Source organism: Arachis stenosperma, chromosome 5, assembly GCF_014773155.1.
Source record: "Arachis stenosperma cultivar V10309 chromosome 5, arast.V10309.gnm1.PFL2, whole genome shotgun sequence".
Taxonomy (NCBI): domain Eukaryota; kingdom Viridiplantae; phylum Streptophyta; class Magnoliopsida; order Fabales; family Fabaceae; genus Arachis; species Arachis stenosperma.
The window spans coordinates 97,699,508-97,726,762 of record NC_080381.1 but is presented as its reverse complement, the minus strand read 5'-3'; the positions used below and the strand labels follow the sequence as shown (position 1 = coordinate 97,726,762).

At 37.2% G+C, this 27,255-nt stretch overlaps 1 protein-coding gene across 1 annotated transcript in view; it reads right to left on the bottom strand.

Annotated features, from left to right (window-relative positions):
• LOC130979829 (agamous-like MADS-box protein MADS2) overlaps positions 1-19,649 on the bottom strand; it is a 28,985-nt gene extending 9,336 nt beyond the window's left edge. The window contains exon 1 of the mRNA XM_057903375.1: positions 19,384-19,649. Coding sequence (XP_057759358.1) covers positions 19,384-19,568 — 185 coding nt within the window. The 5' untranslated portion in view covers positions 19,569-19,649. The remainder of the gene's footprint in view (positions 1-19,383) is intronic.
• Between the last annotated feature and the right edge of the window lie 7,606 nt (positions 19,650-27,255).

The window sequence follows — 27,255 nt, the reverse complement described above, 5'->3', positions numbered from 1 at the left end:
ATTTTGTGGTATATAAAAAATCAGCCATGCTTATAAAATATATATTAAAATACTTATTCATTAAAAATAAATTGTAATTTTGGTAATTAATTTTTGGTGTGCAAATTAAATAGTATTTTATTTATTTATTTATGTGTGAAAAATTTATATTATTATATATCACTACAAAATATTATTATGTTATATAAATTTAGTTTATTGAGATAATAATAATAATAATAATAATAATAATAATAATAATAATAAGCTAATTATTCAAAGTAAAACCTAAATTCTCAAATACAAATAAGACTAGTAGCTAGTATTTCATAGTTTTTTTTTTAAATTTAATTGATATGATATATATATTTAAGAGAAAAAAATATATTAAATGATTTTTGCTTGACAATTATCTCGAAAGATAATGAGGTGTTCAACAAAAAAAATATTCTTTTACTTCTGAGACTGATTGATTCTTCTATCAATATTTTTTTGTATATTAATGGAATAAACCTATCTGACATATTAAACTGTTGATTTATCCGTTAAGAGCCAATTATAATTGATAATTTTTTTTGTTGGAAGTTTGATTGTATTTTGGATAATTGTTAGGATTGTTTAGTTTTTTAAATATTTTTTTGTTATCTTTTTATATATATTAGCTTTTTAAATATTTTTTGTTATCTTTTTATATATATTAGTTAAATTTATTGTATAAAATTTAAAAATATTAATAATTCTTAAATTATTTTTATTTATAAAAATTAAATAATAGATATATTAATAATTAATGTGTACATAAATATGTTTAAAAAAAATCATTAACGTAAAGACTAATTAATCTCATAATATTAAAGTACAAGTATCGAAATGGATACTTTCTTTTGTTGGGACCTGATGGTCCTGCAAAAAAAAATTACCAGAGAGAGGAATGGGTATTCACCCTATATTTAGTGGATACAAAATGCCTGACAAGACACTGTTTATTATTTTCGTATATTCACTACTTGAATATGATCAATAAGCATATTTAAGACCAAGGTAAAAAGATAATGACTTCGAATTGAACCCAAGTGTTAGTTGACCAGCCAGCTATGCCCTTTCCTTTTTGTATTCTCCCCAACATTAATAGGTTAAGCCAAATCCGAACCCAGTTTGATAATAATACCTCAAAATTTTATTAGAACCTATACCTGATTCATTCAGCACTTTTTTAGACCGAACCAATTCATTAATAACACCAAAATTACTAAATTTACAATTCTGCTAAAAAATTAATAAGGTATAACCAACAACTAAGTTAACAAATATATTTAAATGACATTTTATATTAATTAATTATTATTAATTATTTATTATTTAAATTTTATTTTTTAAAAATATAAAATTAATAATTATTAATTATCCCTTCTTATTCTAATTCACCTTTTATCATATATTATGCAAACCCTACTTCATCTTTTTTTAAAAAAAAAACATTCAAACTCTAAAAAATATACCAAAACATGAGATAAAAAATCATCCAAATTCTAAAAAAAACATACAAAACATAGAAAAAATTCATCAAAATCCTAAAAAAGAACATACAAAAAATAGAAAAAAGAATCATCCAAAACAAATAAAAAGAATCATCCGAAATTTAGGAAAAAGAAACATAAAAAACTAGTTAAAAAAATCATTCAAAACCAAATAGGAGGAGGAGAAAAAAAGAGTCATAGAGTGACTAACAACGACATCTTGGACGGCGTTGCGTGCATGGTGAGGAACTCGCGGTGATGCATTGCGAGGAGGAAGTCACAGAGGCCGCGCATTGCGAATGGAGGAGCCGCTATAGATCGGAATAGTTGATCGTACATCGCGAATTGGGGCCATGGCGGTGGTTGCGTCGCAACGGACCGGGGCCGCGGCGGTACAGATGCGTCGGGACAGTGGGAGGGGGCGTCGACGAAAGAAAAACAGCGACGGAACGCGAGGAAAAGACTGTGTAGCGCGACGAAAGACGCGATGGTGGTCGGTGAGCGGCAGCGTCAAAACTGTATTAAGATAGCGAGTTTGTAGAGGGAGAGATTTGATTGTTTTAAAGTGAATAGAAAGAGATTAGGTTTTTTATAAATTGTTTTTATTGTGTATTATAAATGTGATTACGATAAATGTATAAAGAATTTTTTTTTTAATTTTAAATTTTAATTTTAAAATTTTATTTATTTATAAAATTTAAATTATAATAGAGTTGATTTATGTTGCATTCGTAGAAAAGTTACTTCCTATACTTTTTTCCCAAATTTAATTGGGTCAACACAATATCAAAGATATGCCTGTGGTTAATGGTTGAGGTGCCTCATCAGAAGCTCAAGGATGCAATGAATTATAAACTTTAGGGTAATTGAAGAGATGCTATGCCTAATCTAATAGCCAAGGTAACAGCCAACAATGCCATCATCAAAGCAGTTAATTATGTATAATGTGGGTAATTTAGCTAAATATATAAGACTATTTAATCATGTCTTTTAACCATGTTCATGTAAATAATATTATGTTTCTTAGTGTATTTATATTTTTAATCTTAAACAATTGTTTTTAGCAATTAATAAACAAACTAATAATATTAAAGACTTATTTTATTAGATGAGATTGACTATATAAATTAACAATATCATTGAACTCTATGATGTATTAAATCTATAATAAAAATATTTATACGCAAATTTTCTAATTAATTCAGGTATGATTTTTTTGAATTTTTTTTATTTTTTGCCATCTATCTATTTATCATTTAATCCATCGTTCTAATTGAATAATTTATTGATTTTCTTTCCACATGTTCAATCCATCTGAAACAAAATTCTATCATCTTTTTAACAATATGCGCTACTTCAATTTTTTCTCATATCTTTGTTCTCTATTTTGTTCATACGTGTGTGGTCGTTATTTCAATATTCTCATCTCTACCATATTGAATTTATGTTTATGCTCACATTTTGCCATTTAATGCTTTGTTCTATATAACATAGTTGTCTAGTTAATCTGATGATAGTGCAATAAAAATTATTTTTAAGTTCTAAAAATACATTTTTCTTACATATAAAACTAAACGCACTCTACCGCTTAGACCAACCTGCTTATATTCTATGTTATGCATCCTTTTTGATTTCTCCGCTATATTATATGATATACCTAAGATACTTAAAAGACTTTAATTATGATAAGATACTCTCTCCAATTTTTTCTGTCTCATGCCGAATTTATATTTATATATTCCGTTTTACTACAGTTTATACACAAACTAAAAGACTAACAAAGATCCTTATATGCTTTTATTCTTATTTCACTTACTATCACTTTTGTCTCTTCTTAATTATCTTTTTTTTTTTCTTATTTTCAGTATTGAGATACAAATACCACTCTTTAAAGTATTTTCTCTTTATCTTTATATTTTCCTGTACAAGCTTGACATTTGTGTTCCACCACCATATATAACTCTTTGTCCCTTACTCCAATTCTTTTAGTATTACCAAAAAAATTTTTTGTTACTCTTCTGATAATTTTTATTATGTCATTTTACATGTCATTTGTATTTTCGAGTTCTTGTTTTAATGTATTTTTTTTACTTTTTGCTCAACGTAAAAATTCATGATAAGTATCTTATATTGTGTTACGGCCCGGCCCAGAACCAGCTTTGGGCCGACCCGACCCATGTAACACCCGACCCGGGCACGCGCCCTACAACCGACCCGGACACACTTCCTGTACGGACCGCACACGTGCTGCAGGACAGCGTCCTTGAGAATATGGGCCTGCCACGTAAGTGGCCCACTACTGACATGTATATAAGGGGAAGATTGGCTCTTCCCCCGAGGTACGTCACTTTCTACATCACTCCCCCTGCTTGTGCGATTTCTGACTTGAGCGTCGGAGTGTCTTTGCAGGTGGCACCCCCCCTCGTCCGTTCACCAACTCAAGTGCTCGCCAGCTCGGCAAACCCTCGATCAGTGCATCCAGGACCAAGACACCCTCATCTATCCACCTTTGCATCTTCTGTCCACCCGACCTGTTCAGAAGCCGACTAACGAACATTGGCGCCGTCTGTGGGAACGTCTAAATGGAAGTTGTACTGGGTCTTGGCGACCAAGGCCGGGCTGCCGGAGCGGAGGGGGCAGCCTCCGTCGCCTCGCAAGGGGGCGGCGAAGGTCCCCCCATCGACGCACGGGGACACGACCATTCGGAGGAACAGGCGGCGATAGCGCCATAATAATGCAAGAGCTGCGCCACCGAGTCCAGAACCTGGAGCGGCAGCTTGCCGACAGGGAGCGGGACGGACGTTCTACCGATCCGAGCTATACCCCGTCTCCCGGAAGCGAGGAGGAAGACTCTTACCGAAGCCGCCCGCGGACGGAGGCAGAGAGTTCGCGGGAGGAGTCACCCATAATGAGGAGACGAAATGACACGATCATCTACTCCCGAGGCAGACCGACCCATCGAGCGACAAGAGGTCGCGAAGACGGAAGAACACGACAACCTGTGATAATGGGCGCCACCCCGTTCCACCGATCTATCCTCGAGGTCCGGCTGCCGAAACACTTCGACAAGCCAACGGACATGAGGTACGACGGAACTCAAGACCCTCTAGAACACCTGACGGCCTTCGAGGCCAGGATGAATCTAGAGGGAGTAGGCGACAAAGTGAGATGCCGTGCCTTCCCGGTGACCTTAGCAGGACCAGCGATCAAATGGTTTAACGGCCTCCCTCAAGGTTCTATCTACAATTTCTCAGACATCAGCCGCGCATTCCTGGCTCAATTCACAACGCGAATAGCAAAGGCCAAGCATCCTATCAACCTTCTCGGGGTGACCCAAAGACAGGGAGAGCCGACCAGGAGGTACTTAGATCGGTTCAACGACGAATGCTTGGAAATCGACGGCTTAACCGATTCGGTGGCCAGTCTCTGCCTGACGAACGGCCTCCTTAACGAGAACTTCCGAAAGCACCTTACAACGAAACCGGTTTGGACGATGCATGAAATCCAAACGGTGGCCAAAGAATACATAAACGATGAAGAAGTCAGCCGAGTCGTGGCTGCCAATAAGCGGCAGTCCGGTTACGGCCAGGCTCGTCAGTTCGGTGGCGACGGGGAGAGGGCGAAAGAAAAGGCCAGGGAGGAGGCGCCAAACAAAGCACCCAGACCGTTCCCTCGAGTGGGGAAATTTACTAACTACACTCCACTCACCCTCCCCATCATGGAAGTCTACCAACAAATTGCGGAGAAAGGAATTCTCCCGAAGCCCCGACCACTCAAGGACCGCACAGGCGGAAACAAGAACCTTTATTGTGATTACCATAACGAATATGGCCACCAAACGCAAGACTGTTTCGACTTGAAGGATGCATTAGAGCAAGCGATAAGGGAAGGAAAGCTGGCAGCGTTCTCCCATCTCATCAGGGAGCCGAGAAGGCGTTATCGCGACCAGGACGAGGAAGGCAAGACACGCCCGGTCAAGCGGCGACAAGAGCCTGAAGACAAAGACCACGGCCTCACGGTGATAAACGTGGTAACGGCAAAGAACACTGCACCAAAATCCCGGTCAGCACACAGGAAAGACGCCAAGGTTCTGGCGATCTCATCTTCACCAGTGCAGAGTACCAAAAAACCCCCGTCCATTTCTTTCGGCCCAGAAGATCAATGGTTCAGCGACGCCCCGGAAAACCCTCCCATGGTCATCACGGCCAGAGTGGGAACCGGCCTCGTCAAACGGATCCTTGTCGACACTGGGGCCGACTCAAACATCATGTTCCGAAACGTGTTCGACGCACTGGGGCTGAAGGATGCCGACCTGACGACCCACCAGCACGGGGTTATCGGGTTAGGCGACCACTTCATCAAACCAGACAGAGTCATTTCCCTACCGATCTCGGTAGGACAGATGCAAGGCCGAAGATCGGCGATGGCCGAATTCGTGATCCTCCGAGACTCCACAGCCTACAATATCATCTTGGGAAGGAAGACAATCAATGATTTTGAGGCCATAATCAACACCAAGCTACTAGTTATGAAGTTCGTCACCGATGATGGATCCATAGGGACCATAAGAGGAGACCTCGAGACGGCGGTCGCCTGCGACAACGCCAGCCTTTCCCTCAGAAAGAAGTCCAAGGAAGCATCCGGCGTATTCCTAGCCGACCTCGATGCCAGAGTAGAGGACAACCCGAGGCCGGAACCAGAAGGGGACCTGGAGAAATTTAGCATCGGTAACGAAGGGGAAAGATTCACATTCGTTAACAAGAACCTCCCGCATGAGTTGAAGGAGCCTTTGATTGAAATGATAAGGGCCAACAAGGACCTGTTCGCATGGACGCCAGCCGACATGCCGGGCATTGATCCACAAATCATTGCACACCACCTAGCCGTCAAGCCGAAAGCACGCCCAGTGGCTCAACGAAGGAGAAAGATGTCGGCGGAAAGAGCAGAGGAGGTAGCCAAGCAAACGGCCGGCCTCCTAGAAGCAGGCTTCATACGAGAAGTGGACTACTCGACGTGGCTCTCAAACGTGGTATTGGTGAAAAAACACAATGGCAGATAGAGAATGTGCGTGGACTACTCTGACCTCAACAAAGCATGCCCCAAAGATTGCTTCCCCCTCCCCAACATAGATGCACTCGTCGACGCCGCGGCGGGGTACCGGTATCTGAGTTTCATGGACGCCTACTCCGGTTACAACCAGATACCGATGCACCCACCAGACGAAGACAAAACGGCGTTCATAACGCCAGGAGGAACTTTCTGCTACAAGGTAATGCCGTTTGGCTTGAAAAACGCAGGGGCGACATATCAAAGGCTGATGAACAGGATATTCCACGACCTCATAGGGAAAACGGTCGAAGTCTACGTGGACGACATCCTGACAAAAACAACACGACCCGACGATCTCCTAACCGACCTGGCAAGTGTGTTTGCGTCCCTTCGTCAACATGGTATGAGGCTGAACCCCCTCAAGTGCGCCTTCGCCATGGAAGCCGGCAAATTCCTGGGATTTATGATAACTCAGAGAGGGGTAGAAGCCAACCCGGAGAAATGCCAGGCAATACTTCAGATGAAGAGCCCAGGCTGTGTCAAGGATGTCCAGAGGTTGGCAGGGCGATTGACATCACTTTCCCGGTTTCTCGGAGCCTCGGCGACCAAGGCCCTGCCATTCTTCAACCTCATGAAGAAAGGGATGGCGTTTGAGTGGACACCCGCGTGCGAAGAAGCCTTTCAACACTTCAAGGAAATCCTAGCGGCACCTCCCGTTCTCGGGAAGCCAAGGGACGGGGAACCACTGTACCTGTACCTCGCTGTAACAAGCGACGCCCTGGCCGCAGTACTAGTGCGGAAAGACGGGAGGACCCAACAACCAGTCTACTTCATAAGCAGGGCCCTACAAGGAGCAGAGTTAAGATATAGCAAATTGGAAAAGCTAGCCTTAGCACTCCTGACTTCCTCGAGGAGATTAAAACAGTACTTCCAGAGTCACCAAGTGGTCGTCAGAACGGACCAAGGGATCCGGCAAGTTCTCCAAAAACCCGACCTGGCGGGAAGAATGATGACTTGGTCCATCGAACTCTCCCAATATGACATACGGTACGAGCCCCGGCAAGCCATCAAGGCGCAGGCCATGGCGGATTTTTTGGTTGAAATAACAGGAGACCCAGGCGAAGACATGGGTACACGGTGGAAGCTCCATGTAGACGGAGCCTCCAACCAGACCTTCGGAGGAGCCGGGATCATCCTAGAAAGTCCGAACGGGGTCGTATACGAACAGTCGGTCAGATTCGAGTTTCCCATCTCGAACAACCAAGCAGAATACGAAGCCCTCATAGGAGGCTTGACCCTAGCAGCAGAGGTCGGCGCAAAAAGGCTGGAAGTATGCAGCGATTCCCAAGTCGTCACTTCCCAAGTAAACGGCAGCTACCAAGCCAAGGACCCCTTGTTGCAGAAGTACTTGGAAAAGGTCAAGAGCTTGAGCCAAAAGTTCGACGAGCTCACGGTCCAGCATGTACCCAGAGAAAGGAACACACGAGCAGACCTCCTATCAAAGTTAGCCAGCACGAAGCCAGGGGAGGGAAACCGGTCTCTCATCCAAGGCATGACAAGGGAACCTGCAATTGTACTACACACAACAACCCTAAGTTCTTCATGGCTAGACCCCATCACAAACTACCTAGAACACGGCCAAGTCCCTGCTGACGAAAAGGAAGCGGTGAAATTAAGGAGGAAAGCGGCCAAATACGCCGTCATCCAAGGACAGCTATTCAGAAAGGGGCTCAGCCAACCCCTACTGAAGTGCCTGCACCCCGACCAAACGGACTACGTCCTCAGGGAAGTCCACGAGGGCTGCTGTGGGCACCACATCGGAGGAAAAGCCCTAGCAAGAAAGTTGATCCGAGCTGGGTACTACTGGCCGTCGATGATGGCAGATTCCAAAGAGTTTGTCAAAAAGTGCATAAAGTGCCAACAGAACGCCAACTTTGCCAAGGCACCGGCAAACGAGTTGAGCTTGCTGACGACTTCCCGGCCGTTCGCACAGTGGGGAATCGATCTCTTGGGGCCCTTTCCCGTCGGCCCTGGGCAGGTCAAATATCTCATAGTGGCAATTGATTACTATACCAAATGGATAGAAGCCGAACCATTGGCTAGCATATCCTCTGCCAATTGCAGAAAATTCATGTGGAGGCAGGTGATAACACGGTTCGGGATACCAGAAGTCGTCATCTCGGACAACGGCACACAATTTTCCGACAAAAAGTTCACAGAATTTCTCAACGGCCTAGGTATAAGGCAAAAGTTCTCTTCGGTAGAACACCCTCGGACGAACGGACAAGTGGAGTCCGCCAACAAGGTTATCCTTTCAGGGCTAAAGAAGAGGTTGGACAACAAAAAGGGTGCTTGGGCCGACGAGCTGGCATCAGTTCTCTGGTCTTACCGAACGACCGAGCAGTCCTCCACCAAGGAAACCCCTTTCCGGTTAACGTACGGGGTGGACGCGGTAATACCCGTAGAAATCGGAGAACCGAGTCCACGACTTCTTTTGAAAGGGGTGGAGGAAGCCGTAGAAAAGGACCTGATAGAAGAAGCCCGAGAAATGGCCCACTTGACAGAAACGGCGCTAAAACAAAGAGTTGCGCTCCGCTACAACACCAAAGTGCTCAAAAGGGAATTCGAGCCAAACGACCTCGTCCTGAGGCGAAATGATATCGGCCTGCCGACCCCCGGAGAAGGCAAGCTGGCGGCTAACTGGGAAGGCCCATATAGAGTCAAGAAAGTGATGGGAAAAGGAGCATTCAAACTAGAAAGGCTCGACGGCAAGGAAGTCCCGAGAACTTGGAATGCGGACAACCTTAGAAGATTCTACTCCTAGAGGACGGAGCGACCTGCCGACTAATCTAGCTAAGTAGTTAATTTGTCGTTTGAACTTCATAGTAACTTGCAAGTCTTTTATGTGGATACCGAATAAGATACACTTGTGCAAATTCTCCATTCTATTTTACCTCCGTTTTTTCAGATAAATCACCTTGTCGCGACTGACAACGACGTGCGACCCGGGACTGATCACCCCGGGAAGCCGTCAAACACCGTTGTAACAAACAACTACACGAAAGGTCACGGGCCGCCGGTCTAAGCGACTTCAAACCAAAAACGGTTAATAGGAACGATAACGCGAGCATGCCGGAAAACGACAAATATAAACCAAAACGGTTAAAAATGATAACGCACTCAGATAAGTAAGATTTATATCGACAACACGGGCAAACGACCAAAAAGGTCATTGTTCACGAGCCAAAAGTAAAACGGCTAACATCAAATAGTTCACAAAAGCCAAAAACGGCAAAGACTAAAATAGTCTACAAGTCAAAAGAAAGCGGCTAAACAGGAACTGAAGGGTCATTTCGTGGAGGCATCAAAAACCTTGCCGTCATGGATGACCTTGCGGACACCAATCGCCGACGTATCGAACTCAGGGGCAATAATTTTGACTTGTGCTTTAAGGGCTTCCTCGGTAGCCAGGATCGCGCCCCTGCCCTGTTTGACGACGTCCTTGTACTTAGCCTTCCATGTCGACAGTTCGGCCTCCACGGCCTGCTTCTCTTTCTCAACTTCGGCCACGCGCTTTTGCGCCTCGCCGACCTGACCCTCCAGAGCCATTTCACGCTCGGTTAAACGTTCAACCGTCGCGACCGACTCTTTCAGCTTCTTCTCGGCATCCGTTGCCTTCTGTTCGGCGGCAGTAGCTTTCTGCTCGGCAGTGGTGGCCTTCTTCTCGGCAGCATCCAGTTTTTCCGAAGATTGAGTCAATTGCTGCCGGAGAGTTTCAACTTCACCTTTTAGTTCATTATTTGCTCTCCCAGCAGATTCCAACCTTCGGCGGAGGGACTCCATCCCGGTTAGCTCAAACTCGGCCTTCCGGGCTATCACGGCACCGCGCAAAAGGGTACGGTACATCCACCTCGCCTGCGCGGCAAGAGAAGACTCCTGGAAGTACTCCTTGGTACCAGGGATCAACTGGGAATCTATGAAGTCGCTTGCATTAAAATTCCTCTCCATAACAGTAAGGGCTCCCTCAGGGCTAGACGACGCCGTGGAAGCCTTCTTTCTTTTTCTTGGGTTGGGGACCTCTTCCACCTCAACGTCCGGGCCAGGAACAGAACCATCAGTTCCTACCACCTCGTGGACAGGGGAGGCATGGACGGCCTTACCACTCTCGACCGCGGCACCCTGAGACGAGGTACCGATCCCATCGGTTGCGGCTTTCTGCTCGGGAACGTCTTTGTCCTCCGGAGCATCAGGTCCCTCGGGGGCCGGTTGCTCGTCACTCTCCTCATCACCGCCGCCGAGGAAAGTCTGGAACAAGTCGGGAAGACCCGTCACGGACGCAGACATATCCACTGCAGGAAAACACGGAAGGTCGGTTAGTCGTCACATAATACCAACAAGAAGGAAAAAGAATAAAGGGTAAAGTAAAAAGCTTCTCACAAATGTAATTACGACCGGAATCCCGATCACCCATGAGGAGGTGGGGGTTTACTGGATTCTTCCCAAAAACTGCGTTTAGCACCTCGGCAATCTGCTGATCTTCTACCGACATGTTTTTATAAATTACCTTAATAAAACTATTGGCTCCTGCCCCGAAGCTCCAATAAGTCGGGATGAGCCGTACCCCTTCCAGGGACAACCAAAAGGGGTGACGACCTTTGGCCGGACGGACCTTAAAATACTTGTCCTTAAACCCATGGTAAGAATCTTCGAACAAGCCGAAAATCTTCCGACCCTGAGCAGCCCGGAAGGACATGAACCCTTTCCTATGTTTTCCCTGCTTGGTAGGGTTTGTAAGGGTGAAGAAAAAGAGGAAGACATCTACGGAGACCGGCAGGTCGAGATATTCACAAACCATCTCGAAACAGCGGATCGAAGCCCAACTGTTCGGATGCAACTGCGACGGTGACACAGAAATTCGGTTTAAGAGCGCCATCTGAAAGGCTGAGAACGGAATACGAACTCCGACTTGAGTGAACATGGCCTTGTAGAACCAAATCCAGTCGGCGACCTGGCGGGGTTGGAAGTTGATTTCATACAACCGCTCATGAGCAGCCGGGACGAAGGCGTCATAATTGGCCTCCTCGTCAGTCCCGCCACACAAGTACCCGACTTGTCGGAACTCGGTGAGCTCCTCTTCGCTCATTTGGTTGGGTGAATCCCTTACATCTGAGACGACCCAAGCATACTGGTCGTAAGCCGCCGGGTTAACGGATGCTCGGGAGACCGTGCGGGCCATATCTACATGGGGGTACCATCCAGTTAGTCTAAGAGATCGGTTACTCAGGCCGAAAACAAACACCACCCCCCACGACTTCCCGACTAACGACAAACAAGACTAAAAGACTAAAGGAACGAGAAAAAGCCTACCCTAGAATGGTACTTTCCCCCCTAACACGTCTACTCGCAACTAAGGCTATGCAGTAACATCAAAAGAACCAAATAACAAGCATGCAGAAGTAATGCATAAAAGGGAGGATGATCAGAAAAATTACCTGAATTGATGAGAGGAAGATGGGATTGAATCTGGTAAAATGCAAGAAACCCGAACGGAGGCACCACAGCGAAGCCTTGTAGCAAGGAGGGAGAAGGGAGAATAGAGGGTGCGGAGAAAGTACATAAAATGAAGAAACACCAAAACCGCTCGTTTAAAAGCTGCCTCCAGAGCGCGAAACGCCTGGGGGCAAAATGGTCTTTTCAAACGGGGTTTTTCACCCCATTATGAGCATTCAATGCCCGGCGCAGGAAACGAGGCGATGAAACGGTTGTTTGAACAACCAAGAGACGCGCCTTGGGGGCACGTCCTCCCCACGAGCAACCGACTAGACGAGATACGAGACGACACGCCATTGGTAGCTCCCACGACCACCATTGGCGCGTGGGGGCACTGTTACGGCCCGGCCCAGAACCAGCTTTGGGCCGACCCGACCCATGTAACACCCGACCCGGGCACGCGCCCTACAACCGACCCGGACACACTTCCTGTACGGACCGCACACGTGCTGCAGGACAGCGTCCTTGAGAATATGGGCCTGCCACGTAAGGGGCCCACTACTGACATGTATATAAGGGGAAGATTGGCTCTTCCCCCGAGGTACGTCACTTTCTACATCACTCCCCCTGCTTGTGCGATTTCTGACTTGAGCGTCGGAGTGTCTTTGCAGGTGGCACCCCCCCTCGTCCGTTCACCAACTCAAGTGCTCGCCAGCTCGGCAAACCCTCGATCAGTGCATCCAGGACCAAGACACCCTCATCTATCCACCTTTGCATCTTCTGTCCACCCGACCTGTTCAGAAGCCGACTAACGAACATATTGTGTTACTAAACTCTCTCAAAAAATAATTTTATTATTATTAGTGTAAATTTTTTTGTCAACTCACCACAACAAAAGAAAATTTATTTAAAAGCTTGTCTTATCATCCTTGTATGTTATTATAAGGTGTTCTTCTCTCTTGCTAAAGGACTTATTTGCAATAAGAATATCAAAAATTGAAGAAAAACTCAAAAAGGTCTTAACCTCAGTTTTGTCAACCCCAAAATCATGGCCTCTACATATTTTTTTTCATATTCATTCACATCCTTTTTGATATGGTCGTTTAAATATCCACCTAAAAATTTCTTATCACCCAATGATGTGCCTTGGATTAAATTTTCTAGTTCCTCCCAAAAACAGTGTTTTCTAAAACTATTTATAGTGCATATGTGCTAATTATACGAAAAACACCTTCAGATCTTTTTACCACAAATTTTATAGTGATAATCCAATTATCCATTCTTTTGACGCATTTTTATTCTTTAGATTTTCTCTACATTAAAACTAATAAAATCTGAAAATACACAACTCTCTCTCCACCCATCTCATTTCTTGCAAGCACATAATATTAAAACTTTTTCTTGTCATGGAGTCAATATCTCCATAAATATTTCTATTAGTGTGTCTACATTCCATGACCTAACCATAACTTTCTATTACCCATACTACCTTAATTAGGTATGAAAAATTGTATGGTTGGAGTATAAATACAAATATACGCCTTTTTTTTTTTAATTTTGCAATTGTCTTTTTAAATTGTTCATGTAATACTATTGATTCCAAGTTTCCAACTATCACAGATCAACTGATTTTTTTTTTCAACTTTTATTTTAATATTTTTTATGTCTTTCTAAGAAAATAGAAGTAAAATATAATTTATATTTCTTTTTCTAATTGTTAAAGCTAAAAAGAGAGTTTGTTCTTAAATCTTCAATGTACAACCTTTTCATACCATTACAAAAATTTTAATTTTAATTATGTTTTGAAAAAAATTATCACTCTTCATTTACTAATAGTATTGTGAAAATATTATCAACTTTACATTCAAACTTCCAGCAACTTCTCTTTCAAAAAACATAAATAATACTTCTACAATCTTATCAACATAATGGTTTATTTATGTAAATGAATAACAACATCATGCCAACATCATTTGATTAATTGATCCATTAATCTGTACCACTTATTAGGAAAAAAGCTTGGTTACTGTTGTAAAACAAGAAAATCTATAACAAGGTTTTTTGAAAATGCCTGGTTATTAGAAAAATGCTTCGTTACTCTTGTATTATGTTGAGATCTTCCTTTATTTCCAAGTATTATCTATGGAAGAAATTAATGAGAATGTAGACATTATTCTATGATAATAATACAGGACTGGAGGCTCATTTCTGAATCTATATCAGCAGTCACCTAGCTGATCAATGTAGTCCTAAATATTAATGTAATTTCCATATAAAATAATTACGACCATAAGATAAATGTCAACTGTACCTTCCAGAATACTAATTACATGCCACAATTTTTCTTGAAAATATGCAGTTAGAGACAATATGCACATTCTACGAGAAGTTTAGTTAGTATATATTGTTAGATATATTATTGTTTATATATCTTTATCTAACACATCAAATTTTTAAAAAAGATGTTTCATAATATGATGTTAAAATTTTTATGATAAAAGAGTATAGAATTTAATTATTATTACTTATATTTTTCTAAATAAAAAATAGAGTTCAGCTAATGTGAAAAATAGATTAGTGTATTCTCTATCCTTCAATATTAATTTCAAACCTAATTGCTGTCGCATAGAAAAAAAAAAAAAAGGACAACATGCATGATCACTCTATCAAATGGGGTAGGTTCAAGTGAGATCAGTGGTGTTCTCTAGTTGTCTAGTTTACTGAAGTCAAATGTTGCTTCAATTTATGATTTTACTATACAAGATTACAAGGTGTTAACTACACTGGCAGCCACACACAACCGTCTTAAAAAAATAAAAAAATATATAAAAAAAAGTAGAAAAATTTTGAGTTTTACTTTTATGACAATAAGAGTAGGGAGTTAACTCTAATTACCCTACAAGAGAGATTAATAGTCTTTTCCAGTAAGAGAAGAGGTGATGATATCCTTAAAACACTAAACAAATTACAAGGATAATGGTTCAGAAACGAAAAACAAAAAATAAAGAGAAATATTATATACATCATCTTTATTTACACTTCTCCTCTCTAGCACATATTTTAGAAAATATAAAAGATTTAAGTTGTGGTTTATGCCATAAAAAAAATTGTATAACAAAAGTGGTAGAAATATTATTTTCTTAAAAAAAACCAAATTATACATCTATCTCTCTCTCATGTGATTGGGTACTTCAAATCAAAATCATACCCACTAATAATCCGATGGTAAGTTGAAATTTTGAGGAAAAAATAGAAAAATAAAATAAATAGTAATAGAATAAATATATCGTTTGAAAATTTTTAAGAAAAAAATCAAGTCTGTCCAAAAAAAATTTTGTGATAAATTTATAGATATTTAAGAAAAAAAATTTAAATAATTAAAAAATTATAACAATAAATTTATAAATATGTAAAACTTCAGTGATATTATTTCTATATAAAAGTGAATCCTTAGTCATACATTTCATTCCACACCCGTGATTTATAGGTTTGATAGTGTAATTCTTAAATAATTTATAAGCTGATTTTTACAATGTCTAATTTTTGAATTATTTGATACAAAAATAAAAAATAAAAGATGGAGTCTATTATTACCGCTAGCTCACACCTTTTATGCAAATTAGACACCAATATTTTAAACATTATAAAATTTTCCGACTTATAAATATTTTTTTCATCTAAAAACTTTTACAAATTTGTCAAAAAAATTTGGACCAAAACTTATAAAATTACTACAAATTTTTTCAGAAACCTAAGATATCTTGTTATTGAAGAGATAACAAATTTCATGTTACCCTTTAATATTCACAAACACATATGTCTGCATGCACATAAGTATCATTAATCCTGCAATTTTAAGGTTTTAATCAAAGGCAAAAAATTAAATTTGTCTCAGAGTTTTGTGTGTTAATTTGCCCTCTGATCTCTTGTCTCTTTGTGAGATAGGCTTTAATAGCTGCTGCTACTACTACTACTACTACCAGTAAAGGCCTATACTTCACGCATAGAATCCATGACTAAAAAAGCATAGTCTCTATTCTCTACTATCTAGCTCTACTGCTCTAACCACTTTATCCCTCTTTGTGAGACACGTTTTGGGGCAAATCCATGGTGTTCAAGAACAATGCTGATGTTGTTTCACATCAATAAGGCAGAAGAATTTTCTTTCATCAGGATCTATATAGGTTATTTTGGTCATTAAAAAAATTAATTAAATCTCTTACTTTCAGAACTATTATTCGTGTAAATCCTTGGCCAAACTTGTATTTTTATATCCCCTAGTGTAATATATATTAATATCAACTATTAAATATTACTGTACTGTAACGATTACTTGATGTCGTCATATTTTAATTGCTTCAATATAGTGTTCGAAATTGATTCATAAAACTTAATTAAATCAAAATTGATAAACAATATTAAGTCACATAAATTAACTTTAAATATTATATTGACAATAATTAATAGATGTTTATATCAACTAGTCATTATACTGTCAAGAGTGACATTTAACTATTTATTCATTGCTATACTATTGATTATGAGAGAGAAATTTGCTCAAGAACAAAAATGAGTCATCTAATTCAAAAAATAAAATAAATGATCTCAAATATATTATTTAGAATGAAAAATAAAAACAAAACTTATCTATATTATTTTATAACTTTTATATTCTTAATGAATAAAGATAATAGTGACAAAAAAATAGAATATAAATCTTATATAAATTTTATCATTATTCAAAGCTATTACCAAATATAATACAAAAGGCCAACCTTTTTTATAAACTTTGTCCCCAATATTTCTATAACTCTTTAGCTCTACAGAATCTAAACGCTAATTATCTTGGAAATTAAAATGCTGATCTAACATAAAAGATACAACGATAAAATTTCACTGTAGGAGAGATAAAAACCTATTTTAACAGTAAATATTCTAGTTAAGTGACAAGATAATAAACACGTTGGGTTGAGTGATTACATATATACACCACTATCATGTTTGATATGATACAATATATACAGGTATACTTTTAAATTCTTATAAAATATATAAACATGAAATATATATAAAATATAAAATATTTTTTAAATAAATTGTAATAATATTTAATATTTTGTTAATATTTAAATATAAATTAATTTTTTAATTATATTTAATATTTTTTAATTATATAAAATATTTTAAAATATTTTTTATTTTAATATATATTATTTTTAAATTTATTTTAAAAATATATTAACAATAACACTGGACACGCTGACACGTGATATTATTTATATGTGTCAAAATATGTTTAGAGAAGAATTTTTTATTTTCTACTAAAACATAATTTGACACAAAAAATACGCTCGTCGATTGAATGTCGTGTCTAAAATGTATCTGATATGCGAACACGACAACTCAGCAAAATATCTATATTTTATACCTACACAGTTAAAAAGAAATTTGTTTACATTCAATAAATTTTGTCAATTCAATTATTAAATAATATTATATTATCATGATAATTAAATTTATCAAACTTCATAAAAATTTAAACATCAATAAATATACAAAAGTATCATATACATACTAAAAATCATTCACAAAATCAATTACTACAAATATATATATATATATATATATATATATATATATATAATTTACTTTTTAATATGTATTTTGTATTTTAATATAAATTTTACACTAATAATTATTTCTAGTAACTAGTTTTGTATACTCCTAACATAGTTAATATATATATAATCTAATAATCATATTTTCTTGTATTTTTAAAATTATAATACACACAAAAATAAAATATTAAAATACTATATCAAATCACATTACATAAAACAGCAAAACATGTCATCGTACTTTAAGTTTCATCTTTTCATTGAATACAAATTTATTGATATGTTTTCTGATGAGTTCTGACTTCTGACATTATAGTGTGTATCTATCAGAAAATTAGTTATGTTATCTAATCTCTAAGCAGAATTGTTGCATTTCTTCTCAGTGTTTAGGTCCATCCATTATTACATTAATCTAATCATGCACATTTCTTTTTAATTTCTTTCCTTTTGTCCCAGTGGAAGAAACATACATAACTAATTAGAAAAGAGGTAACGAGAGGACCAAATGTTTCATATTCGAATTTGAATGGAAAAATAAATAAATAAATAAATGCACATCAGTAATAACTAGATTCTTTTTACGGTCAAATTCTTTAATATTTTCAGATATTCAAAAATTATTTTTGATAATACCGAAATATCTGAAAAGAAAAACATTTTTAAAAATAAAAACAATCAAACAATTAATGGTTTTGAAAAAGCTGTCCGAGGAAAGGAATATAAGGTTTAAATATTATTGCTATAACATAGGCACACTAAACGTTAAAACTCTGACGATCTTAGAAAGAATGATTGATAGCTTATTAATTAATTAACCTATCTTTTTAATGAGGTGATGGATTGGTATGACTTATAAGTGCTACAGTATAAGATTTGGAAGACACACCAAAAGCTTCCAAGAATTTGGATTTTGCAAAACCGAGAGAGCACATGAGATCTCTGATCTCCCCTCTTCCCATCTCTTTTTAAACCATTTCTCTCAGCTGCTAAGATTCTTTTTGTTAGAAGAAGAAGAACAACAAATTATTTTGCGTAACCATTGCTAAGTTAATTCATTTCTTCAAAGTCAAACCAATTTTCATTAAACATTGACAGAAGAAAATTGCTTAAGGAAAAACCGTCGAAACTAATTAAATCGAGTTTGGAATTTTGAAGGAGGACAATCTGGTCTACTAAATGAGACCGTTTTTTAATTATTTTAAATATATAAATAAATAAATAATATAAAAAATACATAAAAAATCAAAGCACACAAACAAAAAATACGTTTGATTTATATTTTTTATTTTTTTTTCGGAATTTAAAAAAAAAACAAGAAGTAAAACAAAAAAATGAATTTATTATTTTTTTCATAAAATTTTAAAAATAAAAATATTGAAAAAAAATCAAAACGCAAACAAACTTATTTTTATTTTCTTCTTAGAAAGGGAAGTAGAAACCAAACCACAGTATAATTCATGAAGCCCTATGAATAAAAAGAAAGGTGGAAGCTGGAAGCAAGATATTAATTATGTTTAATTGATTGTGAGTTAAGCTCCAAAGCGAAAAATAGATTCTGGATGCCGTTGATGGGAACCAAAAAAGTAGATCACAGGCAAAGCAACCCAAAAATCAGATCAAAGACCAAACAAAAAAAAAATCAAGACTTGCAAGATGGAAACTTGATGAACAGCAACAACGAAAAGCACAGAGATTCAAACAAGAAAAGAAAGAGAAAGAGAAAAGAATACCTAGAAGTGCTGCAGAACTCATAGAGCTTGCCACGGTTGGAGAAGATAATGAGAGCAACTTCGGCATCACAGAGGATAGAAAGCTCATAAGCCTTCTTCAGCAAACCGTTTCTTCTCTTTGCAAACGTCACTTGCCTGTTTATCTTGTTCTCAATCCTCTTCAGCTCCACCTTCCCTCTACCCATACCTCTTCTTTTTTGTTACTTTTTCTTTTTATTATTATTATTCCTTCTTCTTTTCTCTTCTCTGTTTTCTTTTGTGCTTGTGTTGTTGTTGCTATACAACTGTTTTCTGCAAAATTCTCAACAATGTTGTTTTATAATGTAATTGATTTTTGTGTGAGCGTATGTGTGTGTTTATTAATAGGTGTGATAATATTTATAGGGTTGTGCAGTCGTGCTAGTGGGTGGAAGGATATGAATTATGAAGAATCAGACTCAGATGTTTGCTAGTTGCTACTCTCTTTTTTTTTCTTTGCTTAATTAATTCAGTATAAAAATAAAAATAGCGTACATCCCAATTTTTCTTGTTATGTTAGGTGAATCTAGGTTGTGTGTCAGAATATGTATTAATATCAACAAAAATGCTAAAAAGAGTATAAAATAATTATGCATATGTATAACCTTTGATATTTAGGGTTAAATAAAATAATTAAGTAAAAATATAATAGGCTGTTATTGTATAAATTAAAAACCTTTTGCACAATAAATTTAGTGTCTTTTTTCAGTAATTTGATAATATTTACTTTTTACACAAAGAAATATGAATAAACTATTATTGTTAATTATAAAAATTTTATGTCTAAATAATTTTAATCATAAAATATATAAATTAATTCAATACTCATAAAAGAATTTGTTAATTCAACAAAAATGCTTATAACAAATAGTTCTAATTTTGTCGAACGCTTTGAATAATTTTATTGAAACAACTCAATAATTAATAGACATTGAACTAGTTTAAATCTTATATGATAAAAAATAATAATCTATTCAATACAATGACTTTGAAAGGAACAACACTTAACAACACAAAAAACATAGTAATTCTAATATCAACACAAAACAATAGGAGTGCGTTTGTTTATACCACTACGTCAAGTAGGAACTAAAATGAGATATTAAAGTTAATTATTAGAATAAAATATATATTAAAAATAAGTTAAATAATATTTGTATTTGTTTTGAGAATTATTTGAAATAGTAATTTGTGTCTAAATGTGAGATTGGGACTCTTTTTGAGACTGTGTTTAATTTGTGCTGGTGGTGTTGAGGTGTCGCTATCTAATTTCTTTGTGAGGAAATATGGGTGGTACTTCCAAGAGACTCTAATGTTTAAGTTAACAAGGATTTTAAATAGATTTTTAATAGATTGTCAGTGTATTTATAGTAGAATAGATAATCACCCTTTTGGAGTAGTTCCACCTTTGTTGATAAATAACCGTTTCTTTTATGTTGGAAGTTTGTTGAGATCTATTTTCTAAATAAGAAAAAAATAGTAAGAGAGATTTCGAGAGATATTTATTTATTCAAATAAGTGGGACCAAACCTCCCTTGTCATACCTGACCTTTTGATAGGTCAGACAAATAGAAGTGACCACCTTTTTTGAATTATTAGGTCTGACTTTATATTTTTTAGTTAGGGTATGAATAGTATTTATATATAAATATATGGTAATTGATGATAAAAATATAAAATCTTATCTAGAATACAAATATGAGATTTTAAGATAATAAATTATTATATTTTATATTTTATATATATAAAAAAACAATAAATAAAGGCATAATTTTTTAATTTTTTATAATTATATTTTTTATCATCATATTTTTTTTAATTTTATAAAAAAAAGTAAATTAATTTTTTATAGTTCATTCTTTTTATATTTAGTTTATTATTAAATAAAATATAACGATACTAATTTATATATCTTTGTTTTTTGTTTTTGTTCTCAGCATTTTGTCCAGTACCAAATCTAAGTCCTGGAGACGTTATAATACCCAAAACAAGGGTTATACCCATAACTCTAACAGCCTTAGCGATCTTGCAATCTTGTTTTGACAATATTGCCAAAATTTTTGCGGTCTACGGTCTACCCCATTTCTCACAAACAAAACGTTGAAAAACCACGGTGAGAAGTAAAATTTTATATCGAGAATAAATTTAGTGGAGAATATATAACAAGGAGAACCAGAATTTATTGTCTGCTGACAGCAAATGAATATTATTGTTTTTAATTATTTATTTGGTTTCATCTCAAAAATATGGATCAGTTCAAAAGTAGTTCCTATTTTATTAATGATTAAATTTAAATTAAAAAGAACCTATAATACTGACGTTATAAATATTTAATAGATCAAAGTAAAAACACTTTGTTATTCTAAGAGCACCTAAAAATTCATTGCTTAAAATTTTGGGTCTGTAATATGGTTCCATCCTGGCTTTATTTTATTTAAATAAAATAAATTTTATTTCATTATAAATCAAGATACATAAATTTATCAATTTGTATCATTTAGTTACATTTTTGTGGTCGTACCAGTTAAAATATAAGGAAATTTGAGCTTTTATTTTCGATAATAGTGCAAACAAAAACTCACCCAAAAATAAAGTATCATTTTTGTAGCTTTTGCAAGGTGATCTATGCAAGTGAAAATGTGGGTAAAAAATTGAGTTTCTTTTTACATGCAGTACCTGCAAAAATAAAAGTCATAATGTTCACTCAAGATTGTGAGGTACCGGAAGCTTGTAGATGAAGCTTGTAGAAGAATATAGAAGAATTGAGAAAAAAGAAGCTGAAACTATTATTGAAAAATTGAATTGAATTTGTTACAATGTAGATATTTATAGGTAATAAGTAAATGAGTGATTGTGGTTTTGATGACAAGTCATCATATACCTATTTTTTTTATGTTTTTTCATACAAGAAATTGATGATTTGTGCTTAAATATTGAATATTTTTGTGCTTAAATGATATATTTTTTTGATCTTTTAATTTTATAAATCTTGTAGGAAATAAGAAGAAAAAGAAACAAAGAAGCACAAAATAAGCTAAAAATGAGAAAAAAAGAGCTTTGGGGTACACTTTGGAGCCTTAGGCCACACTTTTAAAAGCGTGGCCCATGACCAAATCAAAGGAGGAAGCAACCAGCACGCACACTGCCCTGCTCTTGCCAAGGGCAGGGCAATATCGTGATGAAGCAAAGTGAGGTTGAAGCAAATTTTCGCTAAGTTAAATTTGGGGCGCTCACAGCATGACCATGCCTCCTTCAAAGGGCTATAACTTGAGCTACAGACGTCCGATTGATGTGATTTCAGTTGCGTTGGAAAGCTGACATTCAGAGCTTTCCAACGATATATAGCAATCCATATTTGGCGTAAAATTGAGGCATGAATGAAAGGCATCTTTAAGGGCAAAAAATAAGCAAAAATAAACCAAAGTGCTTCCACCAAGGTTCGAAGCTGGAGCCTCACTCCAAAGCAAAGTAGCGCTCATTATTCTGCTCTGCCCTCTTGGAGAGCAGGGCAATGTCGTGCTCTCTTCATAAAAATTCAAGGAAAATTGCTCCCCCAAATGCTTTCACCAAGGTTCGAATCTGGGAACTCCCCTTAGCATGCACTCATTAACGCACAGCAAGGGAGCATGGGCGCGCAGCTTGGACGCACCATGACAACACTGCCCTGCTCTCCACAAGGGCAGGGCAGCATCCTGATGCCCCTCCCACACTTGGCACGCAACATGCATCCCCACACAAAGCTTCACTGCTCTGCCCTCCACAAGAGCAGAGTAGCCTCCTGGGAACACCCATGGGCCAAAATTCAATTAAAATTCCCTTTGAACTCAAATCTTCACCAATTGAACCAAGGCCATCCAAGACCCATTCTACCTCAAATCCAAAGCAAGCTAAGCCCATTATCATCTCTCAAAGGCACAAGGATCAATTAGATTAGGTTTTTTTTTTGTAATTTGTTTTAATTTCATTTTCATTTTCACTTTGTAAAGCCTATATAAAGGCATCAATAGAAGCTCAATTGGGAGGAGGCTAGCTCCACTAGGGAGCATTAGGATTTGAGAGCTCTCTCTCTTAGTTTTCATTTCTGTTTTGAATCTTGGATTGAGATTGGAAGGAATTTTGTTTTCATTCTCTATCTGCAACCTCTCTTGTTCTTCTTCTGCAAACTTTCAAGTGAATTGTGATTTGAATCAAAGTTTTCTTCATTGCTTTCATCTTTAATTTCCTGCATCTTGTTTGCTGTTGGATCAAGGAAGGGAGTGAGATCTATACTTGTTTTCTAGTCTATTTGATTCCTTGAGATCTTCAATTTTATTTTGCAATTGAGTTGAGTTCTTGGCTGCTCTTCTGTTTTTACTGTTCCATTGGCTTTCAATTTACTTTCAAGCAATTTAATTCTTCTGCACTTGTTCTTTATTTTACATTTCTGTTCATGATCCCAAATTACTTTCCTGCAAGTTAAGCTTTCTGCAAGAGTTCTGAGTTTTGATCTATTGCTCTCTTTAATTTCCAGCACCCAATCCACTTTTACTTTTCATGCAATTTACTTTTCTTGCAATTTAAGTTTCAGTTATTTTACTTTCTTGTTATTTAAGTTACTTGCAATTTTACTTTATGCAACTTTAAATTTCCTGTCATTTACAATTCTGTTGGCTACATTTCATCCAATATCCCTTCAATGTTAGCTTGACTAAACTAATCACCCACTAAAGTTGCTTGATCCATCAATCCCTGTGGGATCGACCTCACTCTTGTGAGTTATTACTACTTGATGCGACCCGGTATACTTGCTGGTCGGATTTGTGTGTTAGAAATTCGTTTTTCCACAAAAACACCATCAGGTTTCAGGTTGGTTAAAGAGTAACAGATTCTAGTAAGTATAACTATCTTGATAGCAAGATAAAAAGGAAAGAATTTATATTAGCTACACTAACATATCCCCTCAACTCAAAGGCCCCTTAAGGATCTGCTTCAAATACTCTGAGTAAACTTCTAAACTTAAGAAATGTTGCAGCAGAAAGAGATTTGGTGAGTGTATCTGCAAGTTGATCTTATCTTGGGATGTGTTGGATGAAGAACTCCTTCTTGATAACAAAGTCTCTCACAAAGGACTGATTGAGGGCAAAGTGCTTTGACTTGTATAGAATTGGGTTGGCAGACAAGAGAATGGCGCTTTGGTTGTCACAGTATACCACATGATTAGTGGAGCATGGTATTTTGATCTCAATGAACAAGTTTTGTAACCAGATTATCCCAGTCACTGCATCAGCAATGTCTCAGAACTCTGCTTCTGTACTGCTTCTTGAAACTGCAGTTTGTATTTTGCTTGTCCAAGACACTAGATTTAGATCTAGATAGATTCCATACCAATTTGTAGACTTTCTCTCATCAATATCACTATCCCAATCTGAATCACAAAAGCCATAAATTCTGAAAGTTGTGAATTTTTTGAACTACAAACGATATTAGGTTGTGCTTGAGAGATATCTAAGAATCCTCTTTACCCTTTTCCAGTGTGATTCAAGAGGGTTATGAAAGAATTGTACAACTTTGTTTACTGAAAATGAAATTTCTGGTCATGTGATTGTAGCATACTGTAGGCCTCTAACGATCGATCTATAGAGTGTGGGATTATTGAAGGTACCATCACCAAAGGCTGAGAGTTTGAGAGAGGATGTCATGGGGTGGGTACAGGTTTGGCATTGTTTATTTTAGCTCTTTTGAGAAGGTCCTAAATGTACTTTGTATGCTTTAAGGTTACTGTCCCATTACTGCTATGCTTTACCTCAATTCCAAGAAAGTAGCTCATTTCTCCTAGGGCTTTCAGAGAGAATGTGCTGTGTAGTTGAGTCATAATGAAATTAATCTCTGATTCCAAATTGCCAGTCACAAGAATGTCATCCACATAGACTAGAATGTAGGTTGCAGAGGAGGAGGTGAATTTGGTGAAGAGAGATACATCTAACACTACAAGATTAATATTTAATTGAGGAAGTATTTTGGTGAAAATTTTTTAAAACTTCCACACACACTTTATTTATGGCAATTTAAAAAACTTCCACTAATAATTAATTCATTATTAAAATTCAAAATTCTCCCTCAAAACCTAATTTTCTCTTTTGGTAGAAATGAGAGATTGGGTTAGCTTATGAGAAGAAAATGACAATGAAACCTAAGTTCTGTACCGCCATTTCCGCCGCCGCTTCCGTTGCCGTTTCCGTCGTCGGCGCCGTTACCACTGTCGTGTCCGTTGTGGTAGAAAGCTTATAGATCGAGCCACCTCTTTTATTAACATATTTTCAGATATGTTCTCTATACACTGTCATTGCTGCCACTGTTGCCACTACAGTTTCTGCTGCCGTTGTCGTCATAGTTTCTACCGTTGATGCCACTATAGTTGCCATGGTACAACATCTCCTTTGAACTGCTGCTGGTACTTGTTTTTCTTCTTCTTCCCTATTAATTTGCTAATATTTATTCTTTGTTAACAATAAATTTCTTCTCTGTCTCGCCTCCTCAGTTCTATTGTTGCTGTCTCACTGGTATTCCTTCTTGTTATACTCTCTTGTTCTGTATTTTTTTATTGTTAGATTTTAACCAAAAGAAAACATTGAACATAATTGTGAAAATTATTATAATATCTTAAAATATTTTAATGATCAATTATATAAGTAATATATGCTTAGGAAGATATGTTTCAGAGATATTGGTTTCTCTCTCATTGATTTATTATGCTTTATTGCTTATTGTGTTCAAAGAATTTGTGCTGCTTACTGCTTGTTAATGCTCAGTAATGTTTAACTATTTATGTAGTTTATGTCTTGACTTGATTAAGTTTTGGGTTTGATTGTACTTTATTTTTAGAGTGAACACCCAACCCGGTCCCTGTCCTTTTCCTCGATAGACATCACGGCCCTCGTCCAAAAAAAAGGGACATATCGGTCCCTGTCCCATACTTATGTGAGACTTCCCAGTCCTTCCGTCATCTCTCCTGACCAAAACAGATGAAACTTGCCTACGTGTCAGTTAATGTTGCTGAGTTGGAGGTTAATAGTATGTTAAGTTCCACGTGGCCATTAGGAAATGGACAGGGGTCGATTTGTCCCCCTTTGGTGACCTAAAACTACGTCGTTTTAGTGGCTTGATACGTTGCATTTTGATTGAATAAGGGAACGTGATGTTGGGGTTTCCATATAAGCCCACTGTGTTACTCTCATAATTACCAGAAAACCCTAGTAGAGCAAGAGTCGTCCCCTTGTAGTGATCGTTGACCTCTTGAAGTTGGAGCAACGTGCTGACGGTGTTGCTGACGGTGTTGCTGACAAAGTTACTGACTGACCTCCATATATTGGTGTTGACGGCGCTTGGTTGAAGCTTGGACGGAGATTGCACGGCGTTTGCGACGTGCCAGGTTAGTGTGGTCTTTCCATTGCCTTTTCAAATGTGTGCTGTCGTTTTCAATAAGTCTGACATGTTTTGGCATGTACATTGTTTGTGTGGTCCAAGAAGAATAGAAATAGGAAACAATGTCAGTGGAGTTAGAAAATGAATTAGGGTTTTTAATTTAAAAGTGAAATTGAAATGGAGTCAAATTTAATTTGTATGCTAGTTCTGCTCTAATGTATGCATTATAATATACTACAGATGTCTGAATATTTTGTTGTTCCCGTGTTTCATCACGGGGGAAAGTTTGTGAGAGACAGTGGGGGATATATGAGTTATATGGATGGTAAAATGAAGAGGTTCCCACCAATGGATTTGGATTATGTGAATTTTTTCGATTTGGTTGTTTTATTTAAAGAGTTGGGTTATGTTGAGTATAAGGAGATATATTGGTATGACATATTGGCCTCTGAC